Below are 22546 nucleotides of genomic sequence, written 5' to 3' on the forward strand. Positions count from 1 at the left end.
CGGGCCAGGCAGTGCCAGCAAGAACAAACAGGATCCCGATGCCCACAACCTCCTCCAACCCTGTGTCCTCCTCCCCCACCTCCAAATGAAGGCTGGGGCTGTTGTCTTTGGAGCGGCAAAGCCACTCGGGCAGGACTAGAGGTCTTGGGGTGCTCCCTTATCCAGCCCCACCACACAGTAAACACCAGCAATAAGAAAACTGAACTCCGCTGTAATCAGCAGAAAAAGCCGCCACAACTTGCTCTCTCTTAAGCATCACAAGTAAACTATGTGATAGTTCATGGCGGAATCTCTACCAGACAACAGGGCATATTAGTAACTTTAGTTTCACTACAGCCAAGTTGAAAAGCCTGAGATCACAGCCCTAGAGAACCTGAGTTCCCTTTTGTATGTATGACTGGTTGGTCAGGCGCATCCTGGGGGGCATCTCTCCTCTCTAGACAACTCTGTTCTTGGGACTTCTACCGAGCTCCTGTCTGAAGGCAGTGCTCAAATCTTCAGAAATTCTTATCCTCAAAGGCAACCCAGGAAACTCTAATCTATGCCAGTCCAGCAGCTCTCAAAGTGACCCCAGACCAGCAGCAGGATGACCCAGGAACCCGGACAGGCAAATTCACAGTTCCCTCCTAGACCCACTCAGTGAAACGGGTGGGACTGGGCCGGCACTGTTTTCCAACACCTCCCCAGGTGACTCTCATCACGCTCAAGTTTACGAACCACTACTCTAGGCCTTCGTTTACACACCAACAATCAGGAAGGAGAGAGAAAAGCTCTCTCTGGGGGGTTCTGAGCCCAGATAATAGCTTTCTAAATGCCAGTGCTGAAAAGCCTGAGGCATGGATGGGAGGTGTAAGCTTCCTCTGAGCTGGAGGGGTGCTTCGCAGGTGCAAGGGAGAGCTCAACACCCAGCCCAGCGAGGGAGCAGGACTGGACCCTGCTGCTTTACACTCCGATCTGGAGAGTGGGAGCTCAAATGCTCTCACCAGCACTGTGAAGCCACGGGGAGCGCACCTGGGGTCACCTTGGAACTGCGGCGTGGTGACCATTAAGGGTGAGGATACAGAGAGGTGGGAAGGCAGGAAGAGTTAAGAAAGGAGAGAGAGTGGCTGGACAACTCTGTACTGAAACTACTGAGCCAGGAAATCATGGTAAAGGGCTCAAGTTGGAGCCTGCATTTGGCTCCCAGTTCACCCAGGCCCTGCCTGTGTGAACTCTCCTCCGGTAACAGGCAGGCCCTGATGACTCAGTGGGCCCGTGAGAGGCTCCCACAGCCTGCAGCCGGGCACTCCTGGTAAGATCCTCCCCGCCGAATTCTGCAGCCGGCTGTGCTCCCTAGGCTAGCCCACTGTTATGCACGACACTGGACTTCTCCTCAAACCTTCCTGAACTCTAGAAAAACATTTGTTTTCCATAGAATACACTTAGAGGCTGATGGTCAGGTCTGTAATCCTAGCACTTTGGGAGGCTGAGGGGGGTGGATTGCTTGAGCTCAGGAGTTGGAGACCAGCCTGGGCAATACGGTCAAATCCCATTTCTACTAAAAAATACAAAAAATTAGCTGGGCATGGTGGCACACGCCTGTAGTTCCAGCTACTTGGGGCGGGGCGGGGGGGGCGCTGAGGCAGGAGGATGGCTTAAATCCAGAAGGTCGAGGCTGCAGAGAGTTGAGATGGCACCACTGCACTCCAGCCTGGGAGACAAAGTGAGACCCCCATCTCAAAAAAAAAAAAAAAAAAGAGGCTGATGGTCAAATTGTAGGTTATCTAGCTTAGGGAAAATAAAGAACACCATAGTAGCAATTTCACAGTAGGCGTTACTATGTACAAGGACCCACGCCCCCGCCACATTACAGGAGGTGGTTTATGTACAGTCTCTCACTGAATCCTCTCATCGCCCTCATTTTATGGATGAATCAGGCTCAGAGATTTTAAGCAACTCACTCAAAAAGACACAGTCAAGAAGAGGCAGAGCTCAAATGGAACCAGCTCCATATACACAACTCAAAGCTATGCTCTTCTCAATGCGCGGTGCTTCCTCACTGGCCAGGGGGTGACCGGGAAAGATGCCAGTCCCTGAGAAATTTTCTTGGGGGACAAGTGGGAGGCTTGGACATACTGAATTTGGCAAAATGCTCTGACTTAAACCTTAACTTGGCGACAGGGTTTCCCTGCCTGCTGCAGCCTCACAACAGACACTTTCGATTCAGGTTGTTGACCCTGGCCTAGGTGAGGGCCAAGAGGGAGAGAGGGAAGAGGCCAACCAGTAGCTTCTCCCTTGGGTTTGTTCTTGTCTCCCTCCACTGAGGCTGGGAGAGGTGGTGGTCCCTGGGAAGCTGCACCCTCAGGTGCTACCTTCCTTCCACTTCCTACCCCCGGTGTCTACACAAGCAATGGTGACTGTGGCTCTGCATCTCTCTGGGACCTGGTTTCTGGGTGTGGGTGTTCTAGGTGTCCAGAAAATTCTACGTATGAAGAATCAACTTCGTTTTGGGAGGCACAAGGAGTGAACTGAAGGAGAAGCCTTGAGGCCACCCTTCTTGGTGTGAATATGAAGTAGATTTTCCTTCAATTTCCATTGTAAATTAATTTCCAAGTTGAGCTCCACAAAGGAAGTCTCTGCCAGTGGGGCATTCTTACAGGCGTTTCCAGCAAAGTGCAAAACGGATTCTCCTCTTTCTCCGTCTTCCCCAAACTGGGGATGTCTCAGAAATGAGTGTTTTATAGACAGATGGAAAGATACGTCCTCCAATTCGTGTTTGAGAGGGAGAAAGACGGGAGGTAGATTTCAGCTTTGAGTCATCTTGTGTGATGTGGTTTCATGAATTGAAGTGAGAAAATATGGATGAATGTGAACCTTTAGACAATCTCAAACTGTGAAAAATGTTAAGGAGGGGTACCAGTAACAGCAACTACAGCAGAAGCTAACACAGGAGCTCTGCCTGTGAGCCAGGCCCATATAATAGCTTTACATTACATATCCCATTAGTCCCAGTAACAATCATAGGACACTGGTTGTATTATTACCTTCATTACACAGATAAGGAAAGTGAGGCTTAAGGAGAGTCACTAATTTGCTGTCTCCCCACGGGAATCGGCATTTCTATCACAACAACTCCCTGCCTGCTCCTGGCCCACTCCCCGCAACCCCAGCAATGTCCCTGGGTCATAAATGGCCCCTGCTATTATATGTTGCTCTTTTACACCATAAGGGCAGGCTGGGGAGAAGGGTCCACCCATACACTTACACCCAACATTTCATGACAAGCCAGGTCCCTGGGGAGGCCAACTTCTGCCTTCTGTGGCCATTTAGTGCTCTGCACACTTGGAAGATTATAGTCCCTACCCCACAACCCATACAATTCAACATAAAAAAAGTTGAACTTGTAAGATAAAGCTCAAAAAAGTGCCTATTTCCCTGGATTCCTTGAGCTACCTGCATGGTTGGTGTCCTAAGCACATGCTTAGTCTGCCTACTGACTCTGTGGCCTCCCTTTCCAGGGGTGCTAGTGCAGCTGGGGGGCTCCTGGGTGGAAGGGGGAAGGTGGCCCTAGACAGTTACAGCCTGGGGGGTGCCACCACCTTGCTATGCCTGGCTCAGTTGTGTGTAAATGTTTGAGCCTGGCCTCACGCTGGTCCGGGGCATTACTTTACAGGAGAACATTCCCTATGGGAGCAACAGTAATGCAATGCATGAGAGTTTCCCCAGGGAGGTGGCTAGAATGACACTATAAGGCCCTGTTGCTCCTTCTGATTCTTAGTCGGCTGCTTTAGAGCCTGAAAGCTAGTTAGTATCATCCCTGTGACAGATGAAGAAACAGGCTCCGAGAGGTAAAGCGACTTGCCCATGGTCACAGAGCAGGCATGAGTGACCCAGCTGTCAGCACTCTTGCTCTGTCCCGTGCACAGCACATGCCACGCAGACATCAGTTACCTGCTGGCCTGTCTCCTCCCTGATAGAAGGGAGACAGCTTGGTCCCCTCTCCAGGGTGTGGCAGAGGCTGAGGAACTCCATAAGCTTTTTCTCAGCATACCTTTCTGGAAATTAGGCAGCTACCTGGTCTGAACAAGTTCAAGAGTTGAGAAATCTTCCCTCCTTTCAAGGACAAAGTCAGCATCATTTAGAAACCTGGAGCCCTTCCTCTGCCCTGGAGAGGAGAAAAGCTTCAGCGAAGTGTGCTGGCGTTAGGATGCTGGGGCTCATTGGAAGGGAGGTCCTGGCCCAAGGTAACCTCTTTCTAAACAAGAAATCCCATTTCAAGTTTCCACTGCCTGCTTGCCAGACGCGTAGCATACGGTGGCCAGCCCATAAATCCCTTTTCCGCTGAAAGCAGGCATTCTGATCTTAACCAAAATCATCTGATGTGGGGGATTGTTTTGGATGTTTTGCTTTACATTCCAGAATACCACACATTTGTTTTCCATTGTGTATGCCTCGCCGAGCTGTCTGGCGATGACTGCACACACACTTGCTGACACACTCTAGCCACTTGCAGCAGCTTGCTCTCATTCCATCTGCAGAGCTGGCCACCACGTGTGTGCGTGGCCCTGAGTGGTGGGAGATGCTCCTTCCTTGACAGTTTTCAAGCAATGCCATGTGGTGCCTGGAGTGGCAGGGTGGGTTAAAAGCACTTTTGGCCCCGCTTGGTGGAACGGCCCTCCTTTTCCAACATGGGATCTTCCAAGCCCCAAGCCAGCAAGGGAGGCCAAGATCCCCAAACTCTTGTCTAACGTATCACCTGCCCTACCCCTGTGCCAGGAGCTCCTTCTTCATATGAGGTCATCTAATTACTAGCAGCAAACGCTCAAATATTTGCTATCTATGTTCCACACCCCACCCTAAGTACTTCCCTGGAACTATTTAATTTTCACAATAGGCCCGCCAAGTAGGTAATAGTATCTTCTATTTTTTAGATGAAAAAAACTGGGGCACAAAAGTTAAGCTGCTGAACTGAGATCACAAGGCAAGTAAGTGGCAGAGTTAGAACTTGAACCCAGAATGTACGTGGCAGAGTTAGAACTTGAACCCAGAATGGTCTGACTGCAGAGCCCACATTCTTAATTACTTTGTTAAGCTGTTTGTGTTTTTGATCCATTTATTCTATTCTGAAGCCAGAATTTTTCCCTTTTGCCCCTTCTCCCCCCCATTCATATCTAATCCCATTTCAAAGTGGTGTTTTCCATCTTTAAAGGCCCCAAGGGAGTCCATCTGCACAGGAAGGAAGGCAGCTTGCAGATGCCCGCCTCCTCCCCGATAGCAAGGCAGCTGCAGGGACCACCTGGGCTGGAGGTGCCACCTACTCCTGGCCTCACTCGGGGGTGGCGGGGGGAGTGGGCGCTCAATGAACAGAGTCTAAAAAAATAGCTGGTGCTTCCTCTCCCTGGCCTTTGGCCTGAGAGCTTCAGCCACACCCTTGGTTCTACTGGTCATCTAGTCAGTGTGGACAGAGGCAGCGCTCTGGGAAAGGACTCTCCAGGGTAACTCGCACACCCTCCTCTCCCCCTGGCTGCACTGTTGCAGCTGCCTATTGGCATTGCGTCCGTAGATGGGGCCGCAGCCCGTTCAGGGGCCATGGTCCTTCCAAACCCCGTGGAAACAGCCCCAGAGTGGGACCCAGAGCCTCTGCCCTTCCCCAGAACCATCCTGCCAGCAAAGGGCAGAGGAACACGACGACATCAGCACAGGCCTCTGTGTTATAGCCCTGAGCTCTCAAGACACACCCCGGAGTCCTAGAGGCGAGTGACAGCTTCCCATGACAAAGGAGGCCAAAGTGTCCCTCCTCATCCTGGAAAATAATCTAATTTCTATTTGAAATGAGCAGTCCCAGCTGGGCACAGTGGCTCAGGCCTGTAATTCCAGCACTTTGGAAGGCCGAGGTAGGCGTATCACCTGAGGTCAGCAGTTCGAGACCAGCCTGGTCAACGTGGCGAAACCCCATCTCTACTAACAATACAAAAATTAACTAGGCATGGTGGTACATGCCTGTTATCCCAGCTACTCGAGAGGCTGAGGCATGAGAATTGCTTGAACCCAGGAGGCAGAGGTTGCAGTGAGCCGAGATTGTGCCGCTGCACTCCATCCAGCCTGCGCAACAGAACGAGACTCCGTCCCAAAAGAAAAAAAAAGAAAGAAAAGGAAGAAATTAGCAGTATGGGTCTCTAAAGGGTTGTATGCCTTAGGGAGCCAGGGCTACACTTTGTCCAGAGTGGAGGAAAGGAGAGTATGAAGAGATTTTCTCAGGCTTGTAGACAGGAAGCTTTAAAACATCTGAGCTTAACAGTAATAAATTTAAATCCACAGCCCCACGTCGTGAGAAAGAAGATGTTTACATTGCACCATGGAGAGCAGGAGGAATATGTCTTAGTGGGCGTCCAGTCTCTAGGAATGGGGCGGCTGAGGGAGGTATGGACGACTCCCCACCTGGAAAACATCCAATGGAGTTGGGCATGAATCTGGGGTGTGGATGCACACTAGTGCATCCCAACTGCCCACCTAGAAGGGAAGACGTGACGTGGATTCAAACACCAGACTTCTATTGACTTGAAAAGCTACGATGAGCCTGGTGCAGTGGCTCACAAAGTCCTGTAATCCCAGCACTTTGGGAGGCAGAGGTGGGTGGATCACCTGAGGTGAGGAGTTCAAGACCAGCCTGGTCAACATGGTGAAACCCTGTCTCTGCTAAAAATACAAAAATTAGCCGGACGTGGTGGTTCATGCCTGTAGTCCCAGCTACTCGGGAGGCTGAGGCAGAAGAATCACTTGAACCTGGGAGGCGGAGGTTGCAGTGAGCCAAGATCATGCCACTGCACTCCAGCCTGGGTGACAGAGCGAGACTCTGTCTCAAAACAAACAAACAAACAAACGACAAAAAAAGCAAGAATGAGTTCACAAATACTATGATTTTGCTGATCTTTTCATCTAGAGTTTCAATGAATCAGTACACTATATTATTATACTATAGACTCAATCAATTTAGATTTAAAAGAAATTAAACTACACGCTTGTAATCCCAGTACTTTGGGAGGCTGAGGCGGGTGGATCACCTGAAGTCAGGAGTTTGAGACCAGCCTGTTCAACATGGAGAAACGCCGTCTCTACCAAAAATACAAAATTAGCTAGGTGTGGTGGTGGGTGCCTGTAATCCCAGCTACTCAGGAGGCTGAGGCAGGAGAATCACTTGAACCCAGAAGGCGGAGATTGTGGTGAGCTGAGATGGCGCCATTACACTCCAGCCTGGGTGACAAGAGCGAACTCCATCTCACAAAACAAAACAGGCTGGGCGCGGTGACTCCCAGCACTTGGGAGGCCTAGGCAGGCGGATCATGAGGTCAGGAGATGGAGACCATCCTGGCTAACACGGTGAAACCCCATCTCTACTAAAAATACAAAAAATTAGCTGGGTGTGGTGGCGGGTGCCTGTAGTCCCAGCTACTTGGGAGGCTGAGGCGGGAGAATGGAGTGAACCTGGGAGGCGGAGCTTGCAGTGAGCTGAGATTGCGCCACTGCACTCCAGCCTGCGTGACAGAGAGACTCCATCTCAAAAAAAACCCTAAAATCCTAGAATAGGTTTTGAATTAATAAATTCATAATTAATAAAACTGCCTTATTATGGTATTTTTAGCCTCAGTCAAGGATCTTCTCCTATGCCCATGTGTTGTGTTGTTTCTGCACTTGGATAATAACACACAGCTCAGACTAGGAGTGTCAGCAAGGGACTGGCACCTGAAGCTGTGAAGCTCGGTTCCGAGGTGGGGGCTTGGCAGGAGCCACCAGCTGCTTAGCCTGCCCAGGGGTGTTCACTGGAAACTTGGATGTGTATTGGGTAAGCTCTGAAGGGTTTCTTTTCTTTCTTTTTTTTTTTTGAGATGGAGTTTTGCTCTTGTCACCCAGGCTGGAGTGCAGTGGCACAATCTCAACTCACCACAACCTCCACCTCCTGGGTTCAAGCGATTCTCCTGCCTCAGCCTCCCCAGTGCTGGGACTATAGGCGCACGCCCCCATGCCTGGCTAATTTTGTATTTTTAGTAGAGACGGGGTTTCTCCATGTTAGCCAGGCTGGTCTCAAACTCCCGACCTCAGGTGATCCGCCCGCCTCGGCCTCCCAAAGTGTTGGGATGACAGGTGTGAGCCACCGCGCCCGGCCTGAAGGGTTATTTCTCTAACAGAGCTCACAGGAGCCACTATTTCTTCCCGTGGGCACAATGCCTGCCAAAAGGATTGAACAGGAAGGGCCCTTAAGACCCTGGTTTCTGATTTTTCTCCAAGTCAGTAGTCCCCAAACTTCTCTCCACAGGGACTTTCTCTGGAATCACATTAACACGGGCCCCTTTCCAAGTCAGGCTGCTTTGCCTTTCCCAGTTACTCAACCAGGCTGCTTCTCAACTCCTCGGGAGTCTAGCTCCCCAATTGATCCCTCCTGAGACATTCCTCCTTTCTTCAAGTCCTCAGAGGACAAGCCTTTCCATCTGCATTTGGAGGGAAGGAGAAGAGAGACGGACCTCCACGCTTCCTGAACAAAGATGAAGCACCAAGCTATGGAAAAAGCTAAGCGAAGAGGCCTAACCTGGCTGGAAGATCATAAAGTTGCATTTTTCGTGTGGACTAGAAATACAGAGCACTCATTAAACTAACCGAGAGTGAAAACCACTCCTTGGGCAATGATTAAGCTGAGGGTCAGACGGATGGGTGGAGGCCAGCTGTCCCATCTGAGCTGCACTGGATTACCAGGGAATTTAGGGTTTCTCATGCCTTTCACAAAGTCCCCTGTTATGCCCCCATTGCAGCCCCCGGGGAACGGTGAGGCAACCTGCTTCTTATGGCTGAAATACGGGACTCAGGACAGAGCAGGGGTTGTCTGGAAACTGAAGGAGAAAAACCAATACGGAGTGTTTATAGCGTGAGTTCAGGCTGGGCGTGGTGGCTCACATTTATGATTCCAGTGCTTTGGGAGTCCTGAGGCTGAAGGGCTGCCTGAGACCAGGAGTTCAAGACGAGCTTGGGCGACATAGAGAAACCCTCTCTCTACAAAAAAAATTAGCCGGGTATAGTGGTGTGTGCTTATAGCCCCAGCTACTTGAGAGGCTGAGGCCGGGATTGTGTAAAGCCCAGGAGTTTGAGGCTGCAGTGAGCTATGATGGTGCCACCATACTCCGGCCTGGGCAACAGAGAAAAAGAATTAAAAAAAAAAGATGTCTATGGGCCTCCAGAAACAGACATACCATTTTTCTGGAGGCAGGTTGTACTGATTCCAAGGAATTCCCAAAAAGGAATTTCCCTAAAAAGGTTAAGATATACTAGACTAGGATGACAGGATATAGTACGTAAAAACTATCCACAACTAAGTATCTCTGGAGGGGTAGGGGGAAGGAAATTACCAGATAGATATAATTATTATAAAATTATCTCAAAAAAATTATCTCATCTGGGGACAGGATGTTCTTTCTACGGCTGCATGCCATCGCTTGATGGAAAATGAGAATGTCCCTGGACCAGCATGACTTTTTCCGTGGAATAAAACAGGCAAGTAATCTGCAGTCAGGCCTTAAAACATAAATTTAAGAAATGTAGGCCAGGCGCAGTGGCTCATTCCTGTAATCCTAGCATTTTGGGAGGCCAAGACGGGTGGATCACTTGAGCCTAGGAGTTTGAGACCAGCCTGGGCAACATAGTGAGATCCTGTCTCTACAAAAAAATTAAAAAGTTAGCTGGGTGTGGTGGCACATGCCTGTAGTCCCAGCTACTCGGGAGCTCAGAAGGCTGAGGTGTGAGGATCGCCTGAGCGGGGGGGAGGGGGCGGGTTGAGGTTGCAGTGAGCCATGATTGTTAACACTGCACTCCAGCCTGGGTGACAGAGTGAGAACTGTCTCCAAAAAACAAAATAAAGAAAGAAAGAAATGTAGAAAGACCAGCCCCCGACCTCCAGCCCCCCACACTTTTTTGTCTTCTGAATTTCCTTCCTAGTTGCAAAGGATTTTTCCTGCTCTCTGAGGCCATGGGTCTGACGGGCTCTCACCCAGATTTTCAGACTCTTAACAATGAAGTCGTGGCTCTTCTGTATGTACGAGGTAAAAGCCTGTTTCTGCAAGGATTTGGTTAAAAAGACCTGAGGTAGATCCAAATAAAGTCCCGCTGACCCCAACCTGGGGGAGGGAGCAACACAGAACATAAACATGCAGCTTCCTCAAACTTCTCCACTCTCGTTTTCCCAGCTCCACACACAGGTCTGTCTAGAACACGCTGCCAGTAGGACCACAGAAGCTGTGGCTGGGGTGACCTCAGGCCCCCTACCCTCACAGCCACGCTCACCCAGGTGAGAACACACCCAGGCAAGAACCATCAAGGTTGGTGTTCTTTAGAAGAAGAGGCGCTTTTGTAAATCCAACGTATTATTAAGTTCCAAACCCAACCCTGCAACCACGTCCAAACGCTACGCCTCCTTATAAAATTGAACAGAACACGAAAACAAAAACAAACAAACAAAAAAAGCAGACAAAACAAACACAGGACCCGTGTGTGTAAGGGGTGAGAAGGCTGATCTGCGAGCCCAGCAGCCGCAGAGGGCTCATCTAGAGTCAGTACTGGCAGGGCCCTAGAGAGCGCCGCTTATCAAAGCACTCCCAAATTCGGGCCGGAGCCAGCAGCTGCTTCCTCCGAACACAATAGAGCAGGGTCTGGAATGGTGCTGTGGGCCACGACGAAAAGAAAGGGCCAGAAACCGTGAGTGTGAGCATGTGCAGAGGAACCCTTACCACCATCAAAAGATGGGGTCTTTGTTGTTCACAACCCATTGTGGGTGCAGGGGAGAGACCATCAAAATTCTGGGCAAAGGATGCAGACACCTGGCCTCAGCTCACCTCTCCCCAAGCCTGCCAGCTTCGCCCCAGCGCAGGCTGTCTGGGCACTGGAGGTGGGAGCCATTTTATGCAACAGTCCCAGCAACCTGCTTCTGGGGGAAAAGGCAGACCGTGGGGAGGCGCTTTTGCCGCTGCCACCCAACTTGTCCAAGCCCTGCCCAGATCCAGAATCCTAATCCTTAGGGTTTCTCCGACATGCGATTTTATTTTCAGAAGCGGGGCCTCCCCGTAGCCAAATGAGCAGTAGCAACTCATGAAATGGAGTCGGGGTTTTGATGTACAGGACAAAAGCTGGCGCTGATACAGGAAGAGGCGGGGAGGCCGGTGTGTGGATGGCGAGGGTCCTCCTGGCCACACTTGCGGTTTAGACTTCCACACTAGAGAACTGCTCCCACCCTCCCCAGGGCCCCAATCCACTCTCCACCAGTGAGTAACAAGAGCTACCATTGGAAGACGCGTCTAGTGCAATCTACTATGCTAAGTGCGCTACACACGTTCCCCATCTAACTCTCACAGCAACCCTGTGCGGTGGTCACCAGTCCTATCTGGTGATGAGACACGTAACCCAGGATTGGTGCTTTGACCACTAGGCTACGTACTAACGTATATGGGCAATGAACACAGAACTCCCTCAGAGAGAGACCCCAGCCAGGGTGAGGAGAGGGAACTGAGTGGTAAGAGAAAAGAGAAGAAACAGCTGGACTCTTGCTCCAGAGGTAAAGGTCAAGAAAAGCTGAATTCTGAGGACAAGCCTTGGTATCCATCTCCCATTTCCAATTCGTGACTTGTATTTTGTTTATTATGTTATTATTTATAGATTTAGGGGACACGAAGGTAGCATTGCTACATAGTGGTGAAGTCTGGGCTTTTAGTGTGACCATCACCAACGTAGCATGCATTGTACCCAACACTGGTTCCTATTTTGGGTGTGTGGGAAAGTCCTGTTGCTGAATGTGGTGTGTGGTGGGGGTGCTGGGTTCGTAGACTGAGCCTGAAAGGACCTTTTGAGACCATCTGTTCCAAGCCATTTTTTTACAGATGAGGAAACTGCGGCTTAGAGCACAGAAGTGACCAGCCCAAGGTTTCCAGGTGAGTTGAGGACAGAGCTGGACTCACATCCAGGTCTTTGAATTCCCAGTTTAGGTCTCTGTGTTTTGCACTAGCCTCCCCTAGGTCCAGGGGATACGGTTTCTTGGAAAGAGACCCCCAGCCCCGCACTGCTATTTCCATTAGGGAGTGAGGGGTGAGAGACAGTACGCAAAGGGGCTGAGGGAGGTGGGGAGGGGACTGGGCTCTCTCAGTACAGCCAAACCTTTCCCTCTTTTGCCCTAAGGAGTTCCTCCCCTTGTCTGACCAGAAAGAGGGCAGACATGCAAGTGTTAGACTGGACTGGCCCTAACCCTGGCTCCCCATTTCAGCTGGAGATAAATACTTGTATTGTCTACCACATGGACATCAGCAAGATGTTTTCCCTCTCAACTGGTTTTTGGGGGGTGGGCGGGTGGGCACGGCGGTCTGAAGGAAATGTAGAAACCAAAATAGAGCTAGGAGGGCTGGTTCTGGAGGCGCTGGAAGAACAAACTGATTTGCTGGTTGGCTGTGGCCATCAGACCTGGGAAGGGCAGGCCTTGCAGAACTGGCCATCAGGGAGTGATCCACGGGGATGAGATCAGGCCAGGGAAGAGGCACAGCCCCCCAAGAACCATCCTACTCTACTGAGGCTGGCCTCTCTCTGGATGCCTGCTGGACACCCCTCTCAGCATCCTCTGTGTGAAGCACTGCTGGGCGCTGGCCTCACAATTCCTGCTTTTCAAGGCCCACATCAGGTTCCAAATGCCAAGTTTATAAATGTCTGATCTCAAGAGAGAAACGGATGTGGTGACAATATAATCACCCAAGCAGTTCCCTTGGGTCACAGTTTTCCTTAAGAGAGTTTTGGGAGCTTCATTCCACCCTTCTCCCGTTCCCACTCAGCAGCCAAACCCAGTTGGGTGAAGTAACCTAGTTCTGAGACCACCCTGCCCTGTCATCTCGGATAAGTCACCTAACCTCCCTGGGAAATAGTTTCCTGATCGTCAGTACAGTGAGGACAATGCTTCCTGCTCTTGGCTACATCATGGGGCTAGAACAAGAAAGGCTCTAAAGACTAAGACTCTGCACAAGTGGACCGACCACAGTCTTCCTTTTCATTACATCATCTCCTAGGGATGAGGGCTTCATCTCTATAGGGACCCAGATACCGGACAAATGAACAGTAATTCAGGAAAGCATAGCTACTGCCCACCTTCCTGCTTCTGATGAAGATGGAAGAGGACAGAAGTAGAGGCCCCAGGAGTTGTAATACTGGCTCTGTCTCTGTGATCCTGGGTAAATCACCCCATCTCTCCTCCTCTGCTGCCTCACTATGAATAAGAGGGCTGGACTGCACGATCTTCAAAAGTCATTCCAAACATTTCCAGTGTGAGTGATTTCTGTTTCAGACTACATAGCTCATCAGCTGCACCTAGGCCGGGGCCAGGGGTAGGGGGCTCTGAATACGAGTGGGGTGGCAGGCTGAGGACAGTACGGACAGATTGCAGGCCAGCAGGCCACAGAGTAGATACCACTGGCCGTGGGAGCCTCGCACCAGCTTCCTGCATATGCCACGGGGCAGATGGGGGTAGGGAGGCACACGGTGGCAGTCTGTGTTTCCCTGCAGTCTCAAACCTGGATGCAGTCTAGGCAGACAGCTGAGGACTAACCAACACAGTCAGGGAGAGCCTGTACCTGGGAGGGGAGAGGAAAACTCCCAAAGGTCAGGGGTGGGTGAGGCCAGCTGCCTTCCCACATACTTTTCTGCTGCCAGGGATTGGTGAAAGGAAGAAGCTGGCCGGGCGCGGTGGCTCAAGCCTGTAATCCCAGCACTTTGGGAGGCCAAGACGGGTGGATCACAAGGTCAGGAGATCGAGACCATCCTGGCTAACACGGTGAAACCCCGTCTCTACTAAAAAATACAAAAAAAACTAGCCGGGCGAGGTGGCGGGCGCCTGTAGTCCCAGCTACTCGGGAGGCTGAGGCAGGAGAATGGCGAAAACCTGGGAGGCAGAGCTTGCAGTGAGCTGAGATCCGGCCACTGCACTCCAGCCCGGGCGACAGGGCGAGACTCCTTCTCACTCCAGCCCGGGAGACAGAGCGAGACTCCTTCTCAAAAAAAAAAAAAAAAAAAAAAAAAGAAAGGAAGAAGCTAAGCGTGGCAGCTGGCTGGTTGCTGGGGTGGGTGACAACACAGGAGGAGGGGGTGCCCATGGCCGGCAGGGTCTTCTTAAAGCAAGTCAAGGGTTGGGCAGGAGCACACCTACATGCTGTTCTTACTAGGGCGTGTGTTATGGTGACTGATGAACTAGGGGAGGTCAATCTCTGCAAACTGGAAAATCTGTTCGACCACCCCTTCAGCTCTGGGGAGGAGTAAATCTTAGGAGATTTCCCTAAGGAGGCTTGTGAGGACCTCAGTGACCAGCTCCAGGGGAATAAGTACACTTTGTTTCTTTTTTTTTTTTTTTTTTGAGACCTGGCTCACTCACCCAGGCTAAGTGCAGTGGTGCAATCATGACTCACTGTAGCTTTGACTTCCCAGGTTCAAGTGATCCTCTCATCTCAGCCTCCTGAGTAGCTGGGACCACAGGTGCATGCCAACACGCCCAGCTAATTGTTTATTTTTGTAGAGTTGGGGTCTAATGCACTGTGTTACTCAGGCTGGTCTTGAACCTGGATGAAAGCGATCCTCCTGCCTCAGCATCCCAAAGTGCTGGGATTACAGGCATGAGCCACTGTGCCTGGCCAAGTGCACTTTTGTTACAAGACTGGTGGCATGCACCTGTTTCTACATCCATCTTGAGAGTGGCACAGAGACTATCTTCCTGCCTGCAGAGGGGCAAGTATTGTCATGTGTGTGTAGGGAATGTGGCTATAGAAAAAAGGACACAAAGGTTTCCTATTCCTTGCTTCTGTCACCTCTCTCAGCCTTCCCATTTGTAGAGGCTGAGTGGCCTGCAGTGGCTGTCCCTGTAGCTCCTGGCCCCGTTGGCCTCTCCAGATGAACGACCGCTCTGCGCCCTGCCTGGCCTTGGGTGGGCCGCCTGGGCTGGCGGGGAGGGGAGGGGGCAAGGCCAAGGCTGTCCTGGGCGGGCAGCTGGCTGGCACCTGATCTCTCCCGGAAATGCACACACAGGACTCATCCCACTAGAGGCGCAGATCGGTATCTGCCCTCTCCTCTCCCCAACTCCCAGAGTTCTCTCCAGTGAAGATACTTATCATCCTTGAAAGAAATCAAGACAAGCTAGTCTTTCAGTAGCTTCCAGGGAGTTTGGCGCTCTCACGGTGGCTCAGAATCAAAGTCTGAGGGAACCGGGACCTGCGAGGTTCCTCCTCAAGGGTGGAGGGGCCCCCGACTCTCAGGGACTGGGTCCCGGGGCCGGACCCGCGGCCAAGGCACCCCTTCCGCTCCTGTGTAAAAGTGAGAGCAGCTCTTGGCTGAGCTCTCGCCGTGCCCGCACCCTCCCTTCCTCGCGCCCCCTACTACCTGGGAGACCCCACCCGACCACGAGCCACACTGCTCACCACCGTCCTCCTTGGCCTTGGCCCAAAGTGGGGTGCTCCGCTTCTCCCTGCCTTCCCCTCTGGCACTTGGAGGGGCTTGGGATGGGAGCAGACACACAGCCCAGCTCAAATCCTAGGCGAGGAAAAGGGCTCAGGACCCGCCCGCACGCCCCATCCCAGGAGGGCCCGGCTCCCCACGCCGGCTGGGCGGTGATGAGCCCCCACCCGAATGCGCCCGTCGCGGCCGTCCCGCCCGCCTCTGGACCCGGCCTTGGAGCCAGCTGGCAGCCGCAGGGCGCTCTCTCTTCCCGCCCGGTGCCTGCCCGGTGCGGGCAGTGCCAGCTGCCAGCACCCGCGGCCAGTGTCCGGGGTCCGCGAACAGGTGGCCCCTGAGTGGAGCGTGCGGCAGTCGCGCTCACTCACCCAGAAGATGAAGTTAAATCCGAACAGCAGGTATTTGATGCACTTGGTGCCTCCTTTGACCGGCATGGTGAGGGCTAACTTAGCCTGGGTCGAACGGGTGCGGGACTGAGGGGCGCGCGCAGCTGGGACAGGCGGGACCCGGGCTGGACACAGATACAGGCAGCTGTGGGCTGGTCTCCGGCTGCACTTTTAAAAAGTGCCACTCCTTAGGGCGCGCGACCCGCTGCGGTGCGCATGTGCCGGGAAAAGCCGCCCCCCACTCCCCCCTCCGGCCACGCCTCCCGCCCCATCGGCCCCGCCCGGGCCGCACCCCGCCCCCTGCCCCCGCCCGGGTGCGGCGTGCCTCGGCCCCAGCTGCCCCTCGAAGCCCGACCCTCTCCCTGTTTCCCCGCCTAGTCGCCCTAACCCCCACCCGCCACCCCCTCCTCCTTCCAGCCGTCTTGGGGTCTTTCCAGGCAGCCACTCCCCGCCACTTTTACCGCGGACTTCTGTGGAGGCCTCGCCCTTCCGGTTCCCCCGTGTTTGGTCTGGGCGCCCGACCCGGCTCTCCACTTTGGGAGACTCTCCCCGGGTCGTCTGGGCTAAAGGCCCCTTGGCCAAGGCCTGCTGCCGGAATGAGGGGCCCTTCTGCTTTGCGAGGATTTAAAGGGAAGCCGCCTGGCTTAATTTCGCCCTCGGCTGTCTCCTTGCAAACCTTCGCTCGCTGGCCATACTTTTCATTGGGCACAGCCTGTGGGGTAGGAGGAATTAGAAGCGCGCAGTCTGGGTGGGATGACAGATGGGAGGCTTTTGGAAGTAATTAGCAAGTACCTATCACCGAATAATAACATAGCTGAGGGCTGGGCAGTCCCCAAGCGCTTCCTGCACTTGAGGTTTAGTTGCCCCAGAGGGGAAAAGGGTTTGTAAACGGCTTGTTTTCTCTCTACTCCCCCACCCTCTCTCCTGCGTCTTTGGACGTGTTCGCTGCTACCTTGGACTGCTCCAGATGCCAAGCTCGGAGCGCTTCTCTTCAGCTCACAAACTTTCTGTAGCTCTCCAGATTCAAGGACCTAAGTCGAAATTCCTCGTCCTGCCTTCAAGGCCCTGTGCAGAGCACTGATCTGACTTCTCCCGGACCCAGAGCCCACCTCACTCTCTGGCCAGCATGCGCCCTGGCTGGCTGGCTCTCCCCACGTCACTTGTAGGAATTCTGCGGGTTTTAAACACTCCTTTCCTGATTCTCTGGAGTGGACGAGGAGAGTCCCCTTCCTTTGAAGTCCCAGAATCCCTTTGTATTATTTTCAAAATGAAGTTTCCTTTAGCGTCCTTTATTATTGCAAAAGCAAGATATAGTCATTACAGAAACAACCGAAATACCAAGAAGTAAAAAAGGAACAGAACTCAAAATTCTGCTCATCAGAAACAGCCACTGTTAGCACATTGCTGTTATTTTCCTGTTTATTATCATTAGACTTGTCTCATTGATTCAAAAACATTTTTCAGCCGGCGCGGTGGCTCAAGCTGTAATCCCAGCACTTGGGAGGCCGAGATGGGCGGATCACGAGGTCAGAGATCGAGACCATCCTGGCTAACACGGTGAAACCCTGTCACTAAAAATACAAAAAAAACTAGCGGGTGAGGTGGCGGCGCCTGTAGTCCCTACTCGAGGCTGAGGCAGGAGATGGCGTAAACCCAGGGGCGGAGATTGCAATGAGCTGAGATCCAGCCACTACACTCCAGCCTGGGCGACAGAGCGAGACTCCGTCTCAAAAAAAAAACAACATACAAAAACATTTTCATTACTCTTAGGGTATTTCAGGGTAGGAAAAACATGGATTAGCCCTTGTTTCTGCTCAGGGTCCAGTGTGGAGGAGACAGGCAGCCAGACAATGGTTTGAGGGTGACAGGTGCAGTTACAGAGAGAGGCTTGGGGGCTGAGAGGCTAAGGAGAGGCCTCTGACCCAGACTGGAAAGTGATGCTGCAGAACCACAGGGAAAGTTGCCGCCAAGGGAGAATCCTGGGCAAAGGCTGGCGCAGGGGCTGTCACAGGAGGTTTGTGGGGAGGTGAGAAAGCGCCTTGTGCTCCTGGACTTTGCACTCTGAGCATTAGGGGCCACCGAAGGGTTCAAGCAGGGGAATGGTTGGATCTGCTGTGTTTTCATAGGTTCTCTGCTTGTGTTCTAGGTAGTTGGGTGGGGGAAGGCCGGAGGGGCAGGTAGGAAGCCCCTTGAGGACCAGGACCATTGTAGGCATCTTCAGTCCTTGGCTCAGTGCTTTAGGGGATTGCATGGAAAATGGAGATGTTGGTCGGGCGCGGTGGCTCACCCCTGTAATCCCAGCACTTTGGGAGGCCGAGGCGGGCGGATCACAAGATCAGGAGATCGAGACCATCCTGGCTAACACGGTGAAACCCTGTCTCCGCTAAAAATACAAAAAATTAGCCGGACGCGGTGGCAGGTGCCTGTAGTCCCAGCTACTCAGGAGGCTGAGGCAGGAGAATGGAGTGAACTCGGGAGGTGGAGCTTGCAGTGAGCTGAGACTGCGCCACTGCACTCCAGCCTGGGCTACAGAGCAAGACTCCGTCACTCCGCCTCAAAAAAAAAAAAAACAAAACAACAACAACAACAAAAAACCCAGAAAATGGAGATGTTGTATTTCGGGAGATGCAATTAGGTAATATGAGGGGAGCAGTGGGAGATGAAAGTTGAGCTGAGGACCAGGTGCAAATCTGCTAGGAGGCTGTGGAGTAGTTCAGGTGAGAGAAGTAAATGAAGGCAGGGCAATGGGATAAAGGCTGGAGAGGGCAGGGCAAAACCCCATGAGGTGTCAGGGCAGGAAGGGGAGGGAGAGATCAGAGGCAGAGCAGCAGAAGCTAGTAACAAGTAGGGGCACAGGGCATATCCCCAAGTCAATCTGAGTCTGGGAGGCTTCCCAGAGCAGGGGACATTGCAGCAGCTGACGACTTGGGAAGGTGGAGTCAGTAGTCAAGGTGGAGGATGGAATTCCGAGCAGAGGGAACTGTATATGCAAAGACACAGAAGCAGGCAGCTGGCTGCACTGGGGAAACTACCGATAGTGGTAGATGGGGAGGAAGGAGGACAAGGAAGGAGAGGCAGGGCCTAAACTGCGCCTAATGCCAAGAGGACAAGCAGAGGAATTTTGGTGATGCTTGACTTTATGCATCCTAACCCCTGTCCAGGACGATTCCAGCACAGGGGAGGTGTGTGAAGCACCCTGGAGGGTGGGAAGGAGGTCAAAAAACAGACAATGTGGGCCGGGCGCGGTGGCTCAAGCCTGTAATCCCAGCACTTTGGGAGGCCGAGACGGGCGGATCACGAGGTCAGGAGATCGAGACCATCCTGGCTAACACGGTGAAACCCCATCTCTACTAAAAATACAAAAAAAACTAGCCGGGCGAAGTGGCGGGCGCCTGTAGTCCCAGCTACTCGGGAGGCTGAGGCAGGAGAATGGCGTGAACCCGGGAGGCGGAGCTTGCAGTGAGCTGAGATCCGGCCACTGCACTCCAGTCGGGCGACAGAGCGAGACTCCGCCTCAAAAAAAAAAAAAAAAAACAGACAATGTTCCATTCTGCCCTTTTGGGCCTGCGTCCATCTATCTTGGGAGACAGGTCTTAGGAAAAGAAACGTTTTATCTCGTCTCCCCCTTCTTTCAAGTTAACAAGTACTGGTGGGAGGAGTTCAGTAAATATTTAAGTTTATAATAGAAACAACTTATTAGGGTAAACATGAGTGTTGGCAGAGGAAATCCACAGGGAGGCCTGAGAACCTACCTGCCACAGAAATGCTGCCTGTTGCTCCCATTGCTATTATTGTTTACACTGAAGAAAGAATTGGGGTCAGCCTATATAGTTCAGTGCCACATTCGTATAATCAAGGCATCCTTTTTATGTGATAAGAGCATTGGACTTGAAGTGAGGGGGTCTGAGTTCTACTCTTGGTTCTGACTCTTTGGTCTATGTTAGGCAGGCAGCCTCCTCTCTGGGCCTCAGTCTCCTCGCCTGTATAAGAGTATTGTGAAAGGAAAATAAATATGGGGACCCCAAAATCAATAAGCCAAAGGGAAAAATCAAGCTGGGAACTGCCACAGGCAAACCTGCCTTCCATTCCTAAATAAGATAGCTACAAAGATTTTTTAAAAAGCTATGCACTTCTCGCCGGGCGCTGTGGCTCAGGCCTGTAATCCCAGCACTTTGGGAGGCCGAGGCAGGTGGATCACGAGGTCAGGAGATCGAGACCATCCTTGCTAACACAGAGAAACCCCATCTCTACTAAAAATACAAAAAAATTAGCCAGGCGTGGTGGCGGGCACCTGTAGTCCCAGCTACTCAGGAGGCTGAGACAGGAGAATGGCGTGAACCCAGGGGGCGGAGCTTGTAGTAAGCCAAGATCACTCCACTGCACTCCAGCCTGGGCGACAGAGCCAGACTCCATCTCAAAAAAAAAAAAAAAAAAAAGCTATGCACTTCTCTCACAATTTGCCTACGAGGAAATTTCTTGTGGACCCTATGATATTTGCCCTAAAACAGTTCTGTTGAATTTCACCGTGACAATGTAAATTGATAGCTTATCTTTACAAGTACAGAACAAAGGACAGAACTCAAAGTCATCCCTCTGCTCACCTGAGACAAATGCATATCTGATTGCTTCCTCCAATGTAAAAATGCAGATTCACTGTGCTAGACAAGCGTTAAGTGACGATTTCTCTACCCTCCTGCACCATGTAAATTGTGCATTCAGTGAGAGGATGCTTAAAGACTCAAAAGAATGCAACCGTTTGTCTCTTACCTACCCACACCTTAAAACAAAACTTTCTTCCTCTTTCCCGGACAGCCGCCTGTTAAATATTGAAGCCCTCAAAATAATCATCTTTGCAGAAGGCACAGATCTGCCTCCTGGGCACCCGTCTGTAACCCTGGCAAAATAAACTTTCTAAATTGATTGAGATCTGTCTCAGATACTTTTTGGTTCACAGCATTTTGGATCAGGAGGTGTCTTTCATTCCTCCTGACATTCTATGGCACAGGAAACCTCTGGGCCACAGTGCATTTGTTACAGGCAGTTAGTCCTACAGGCAACCAGGAAAGGGAGCGATGGAAAAATTATGTTTTGCCTTAACTGGAAAAGGAAAATATGGGTAAGCCCCTGAGTCAGAAATCACATGGAAGCAGCCAGGCCCTTCCAGGCTTTGTGGTGCTGGAGTGGGAAAACTTTTCCTCCCTTCCCTCAAGGCCTCCTGTTTCTGGGAAAGAAACCCCAGTTCAGGCTCCAGGGTCCACTTTGGCTCTTGTGCCCCCCCTGGTGGTAAGATTTGAACATGCAGAGGCCAGGTGAGCTAATGAGCCGTCACACCCACGCCCAGGGTCCCTCCAGCTGTGGGCAATGGCTTTGTAAGGCAACAGGCAGGACCCCCGCTCTCACAGGCCGCCAAGGCCCTTCCAGCCACCACACCAGTGGCCATCTTGATGCACCTCCTTCACTTCTAGAAGCTTCTCTCCTGTTCCTCTTTCTAAGCTCAAATGCACCACCTCATGAAGCCTTTCTGGAGCACTGCAGTCTTTTTCTCCATGGATTACCTTGTTTGAGTCTCTCATGTGTGACTCTTTGGGCATCATCATCTTCCTTTATGTGTCCACTTCTCGGTAGTGCGCTCCTCCAGGGTGCACTTGCATTTGATTAATTTCTGTGCTCTCCCTAGCTAGTCCCTTGCTGGCCTACAGCAGGCCCTCTGCAAACATCTGCAGAATGACCACTGGGCATGGAGCTTTCTCAGGCCCCTGCCCTTCTCTCTCAGCTCTCTCCTGGAGCATTCATCCCCTTTTGTGCCTCCCACCATTTTCTCTGTGTAACTCATCTCTCTGTAGATGCAAGTCCTGATATCCAAGAACCTGCAGATTTTTTTTTTTTTTTTTGAGACCAAGTCTCGCTCTGTTGCCCAGGCTGGAGTGCAGTGGCACGATCTTGGCTCACTACAACCTCCACCCCCTGGGCTGAAGCGATTCTCTTGCCTCAGCCTCCCAAGCAGCTTGGATTATAGTTGTGTGCCGCCATGCCTGGCTTATTATTATTAATTTTTTTTTGGATAGAATCTCGCTCTGTCACCCAGGCTGGAGTGAAGTGGCATGATCTCGAATCACTGCAACCTCCGCCTCCCAGGTTCAAGTGATTCTTCTGCCTCAGCCTCCCGAGTAGCTGGGACACGCCATCATGCCCAGCTAAATTTTGTATTTTTAGTAGAGACGGGGTTTTACCATATTGGCCAGGCTGGTCTTGAACTCCTGACCTCGTGAGCTACCTGCCTCGGCCTCCCAAAGTACTGAGATTACAGGCGTGAGCCACGGCTCCCGGCCTTAATTTTTATATTTTTAGTAGAGATGGGATTTCGTCATGTTGGCCGGGCTGGTCTTGAACTCCTGGCCCCAGGTGATCCGCCCACCTCAGCCTCCTCAAGTGCTGGGATTACAGGCCTGCGCCACCGTGCCTGGCCCGTTTCCACTTCTAATGGCCCTCCAAATAGGCCCACATTCCAATCCCCAAAACTGTGAATGTGTCACTTTCCATGGCATAGCCCGGACCATCCCAGTGGGCCCAATGGAATCCAAAAGGTTCCTATAAGAGACAGGTGGAAGTGTCAGAGCCAGGAAGGAGATGTGATGACAGAAGCAGAGGTCGCAGTGATGCACAGCTGTGTGTTGTGGAAC

The 22546-nt window shown here is 51.9% G+C and overlaps 1 protein-coding gene across 1 annotated transcript in view; it reads right to left on the reverse strand.

Annotated features, from left to right (window-relative positions):
- The window catches only part of CD9 (CD9 molecule), a 40956-nt gene extending 24864 nt beyond the window's left edge, over positions 1–16092 (reverse strand). The window contains exon 1 of the mRNA XM_033223121.1: positions 15849–16092. Coding sequence (XP_033079012.1) covers positions 15849–15914 — 66 coding nt within the window. The 5' untranslated portion in view covers positions 15915–16092. The remainder of the gene's footprint in view (positions 1–15848) is intronic.
- Positions 16093–22546: the final 6454 nt, after the last annotated feature.

The sequence above is a fragment of the Trachypithecus francoisi genome, unplaced genomic scaffold, assembly GCF_009764315.1.
Source record: "Trachypithecus francoisi isolate TF-2019V2 unplaced genomic scaffold, Tfra_2.0 Lachesis_group11, whole genome shotgun sequence".
NCBI classification, from domain to species: domain Eukaryota; kingdom Metazoa; phylum Chordata; class Mammalia; order Primates; family Cercopithecidae; genus Trachypithecus; species Trachypithecus francoisi.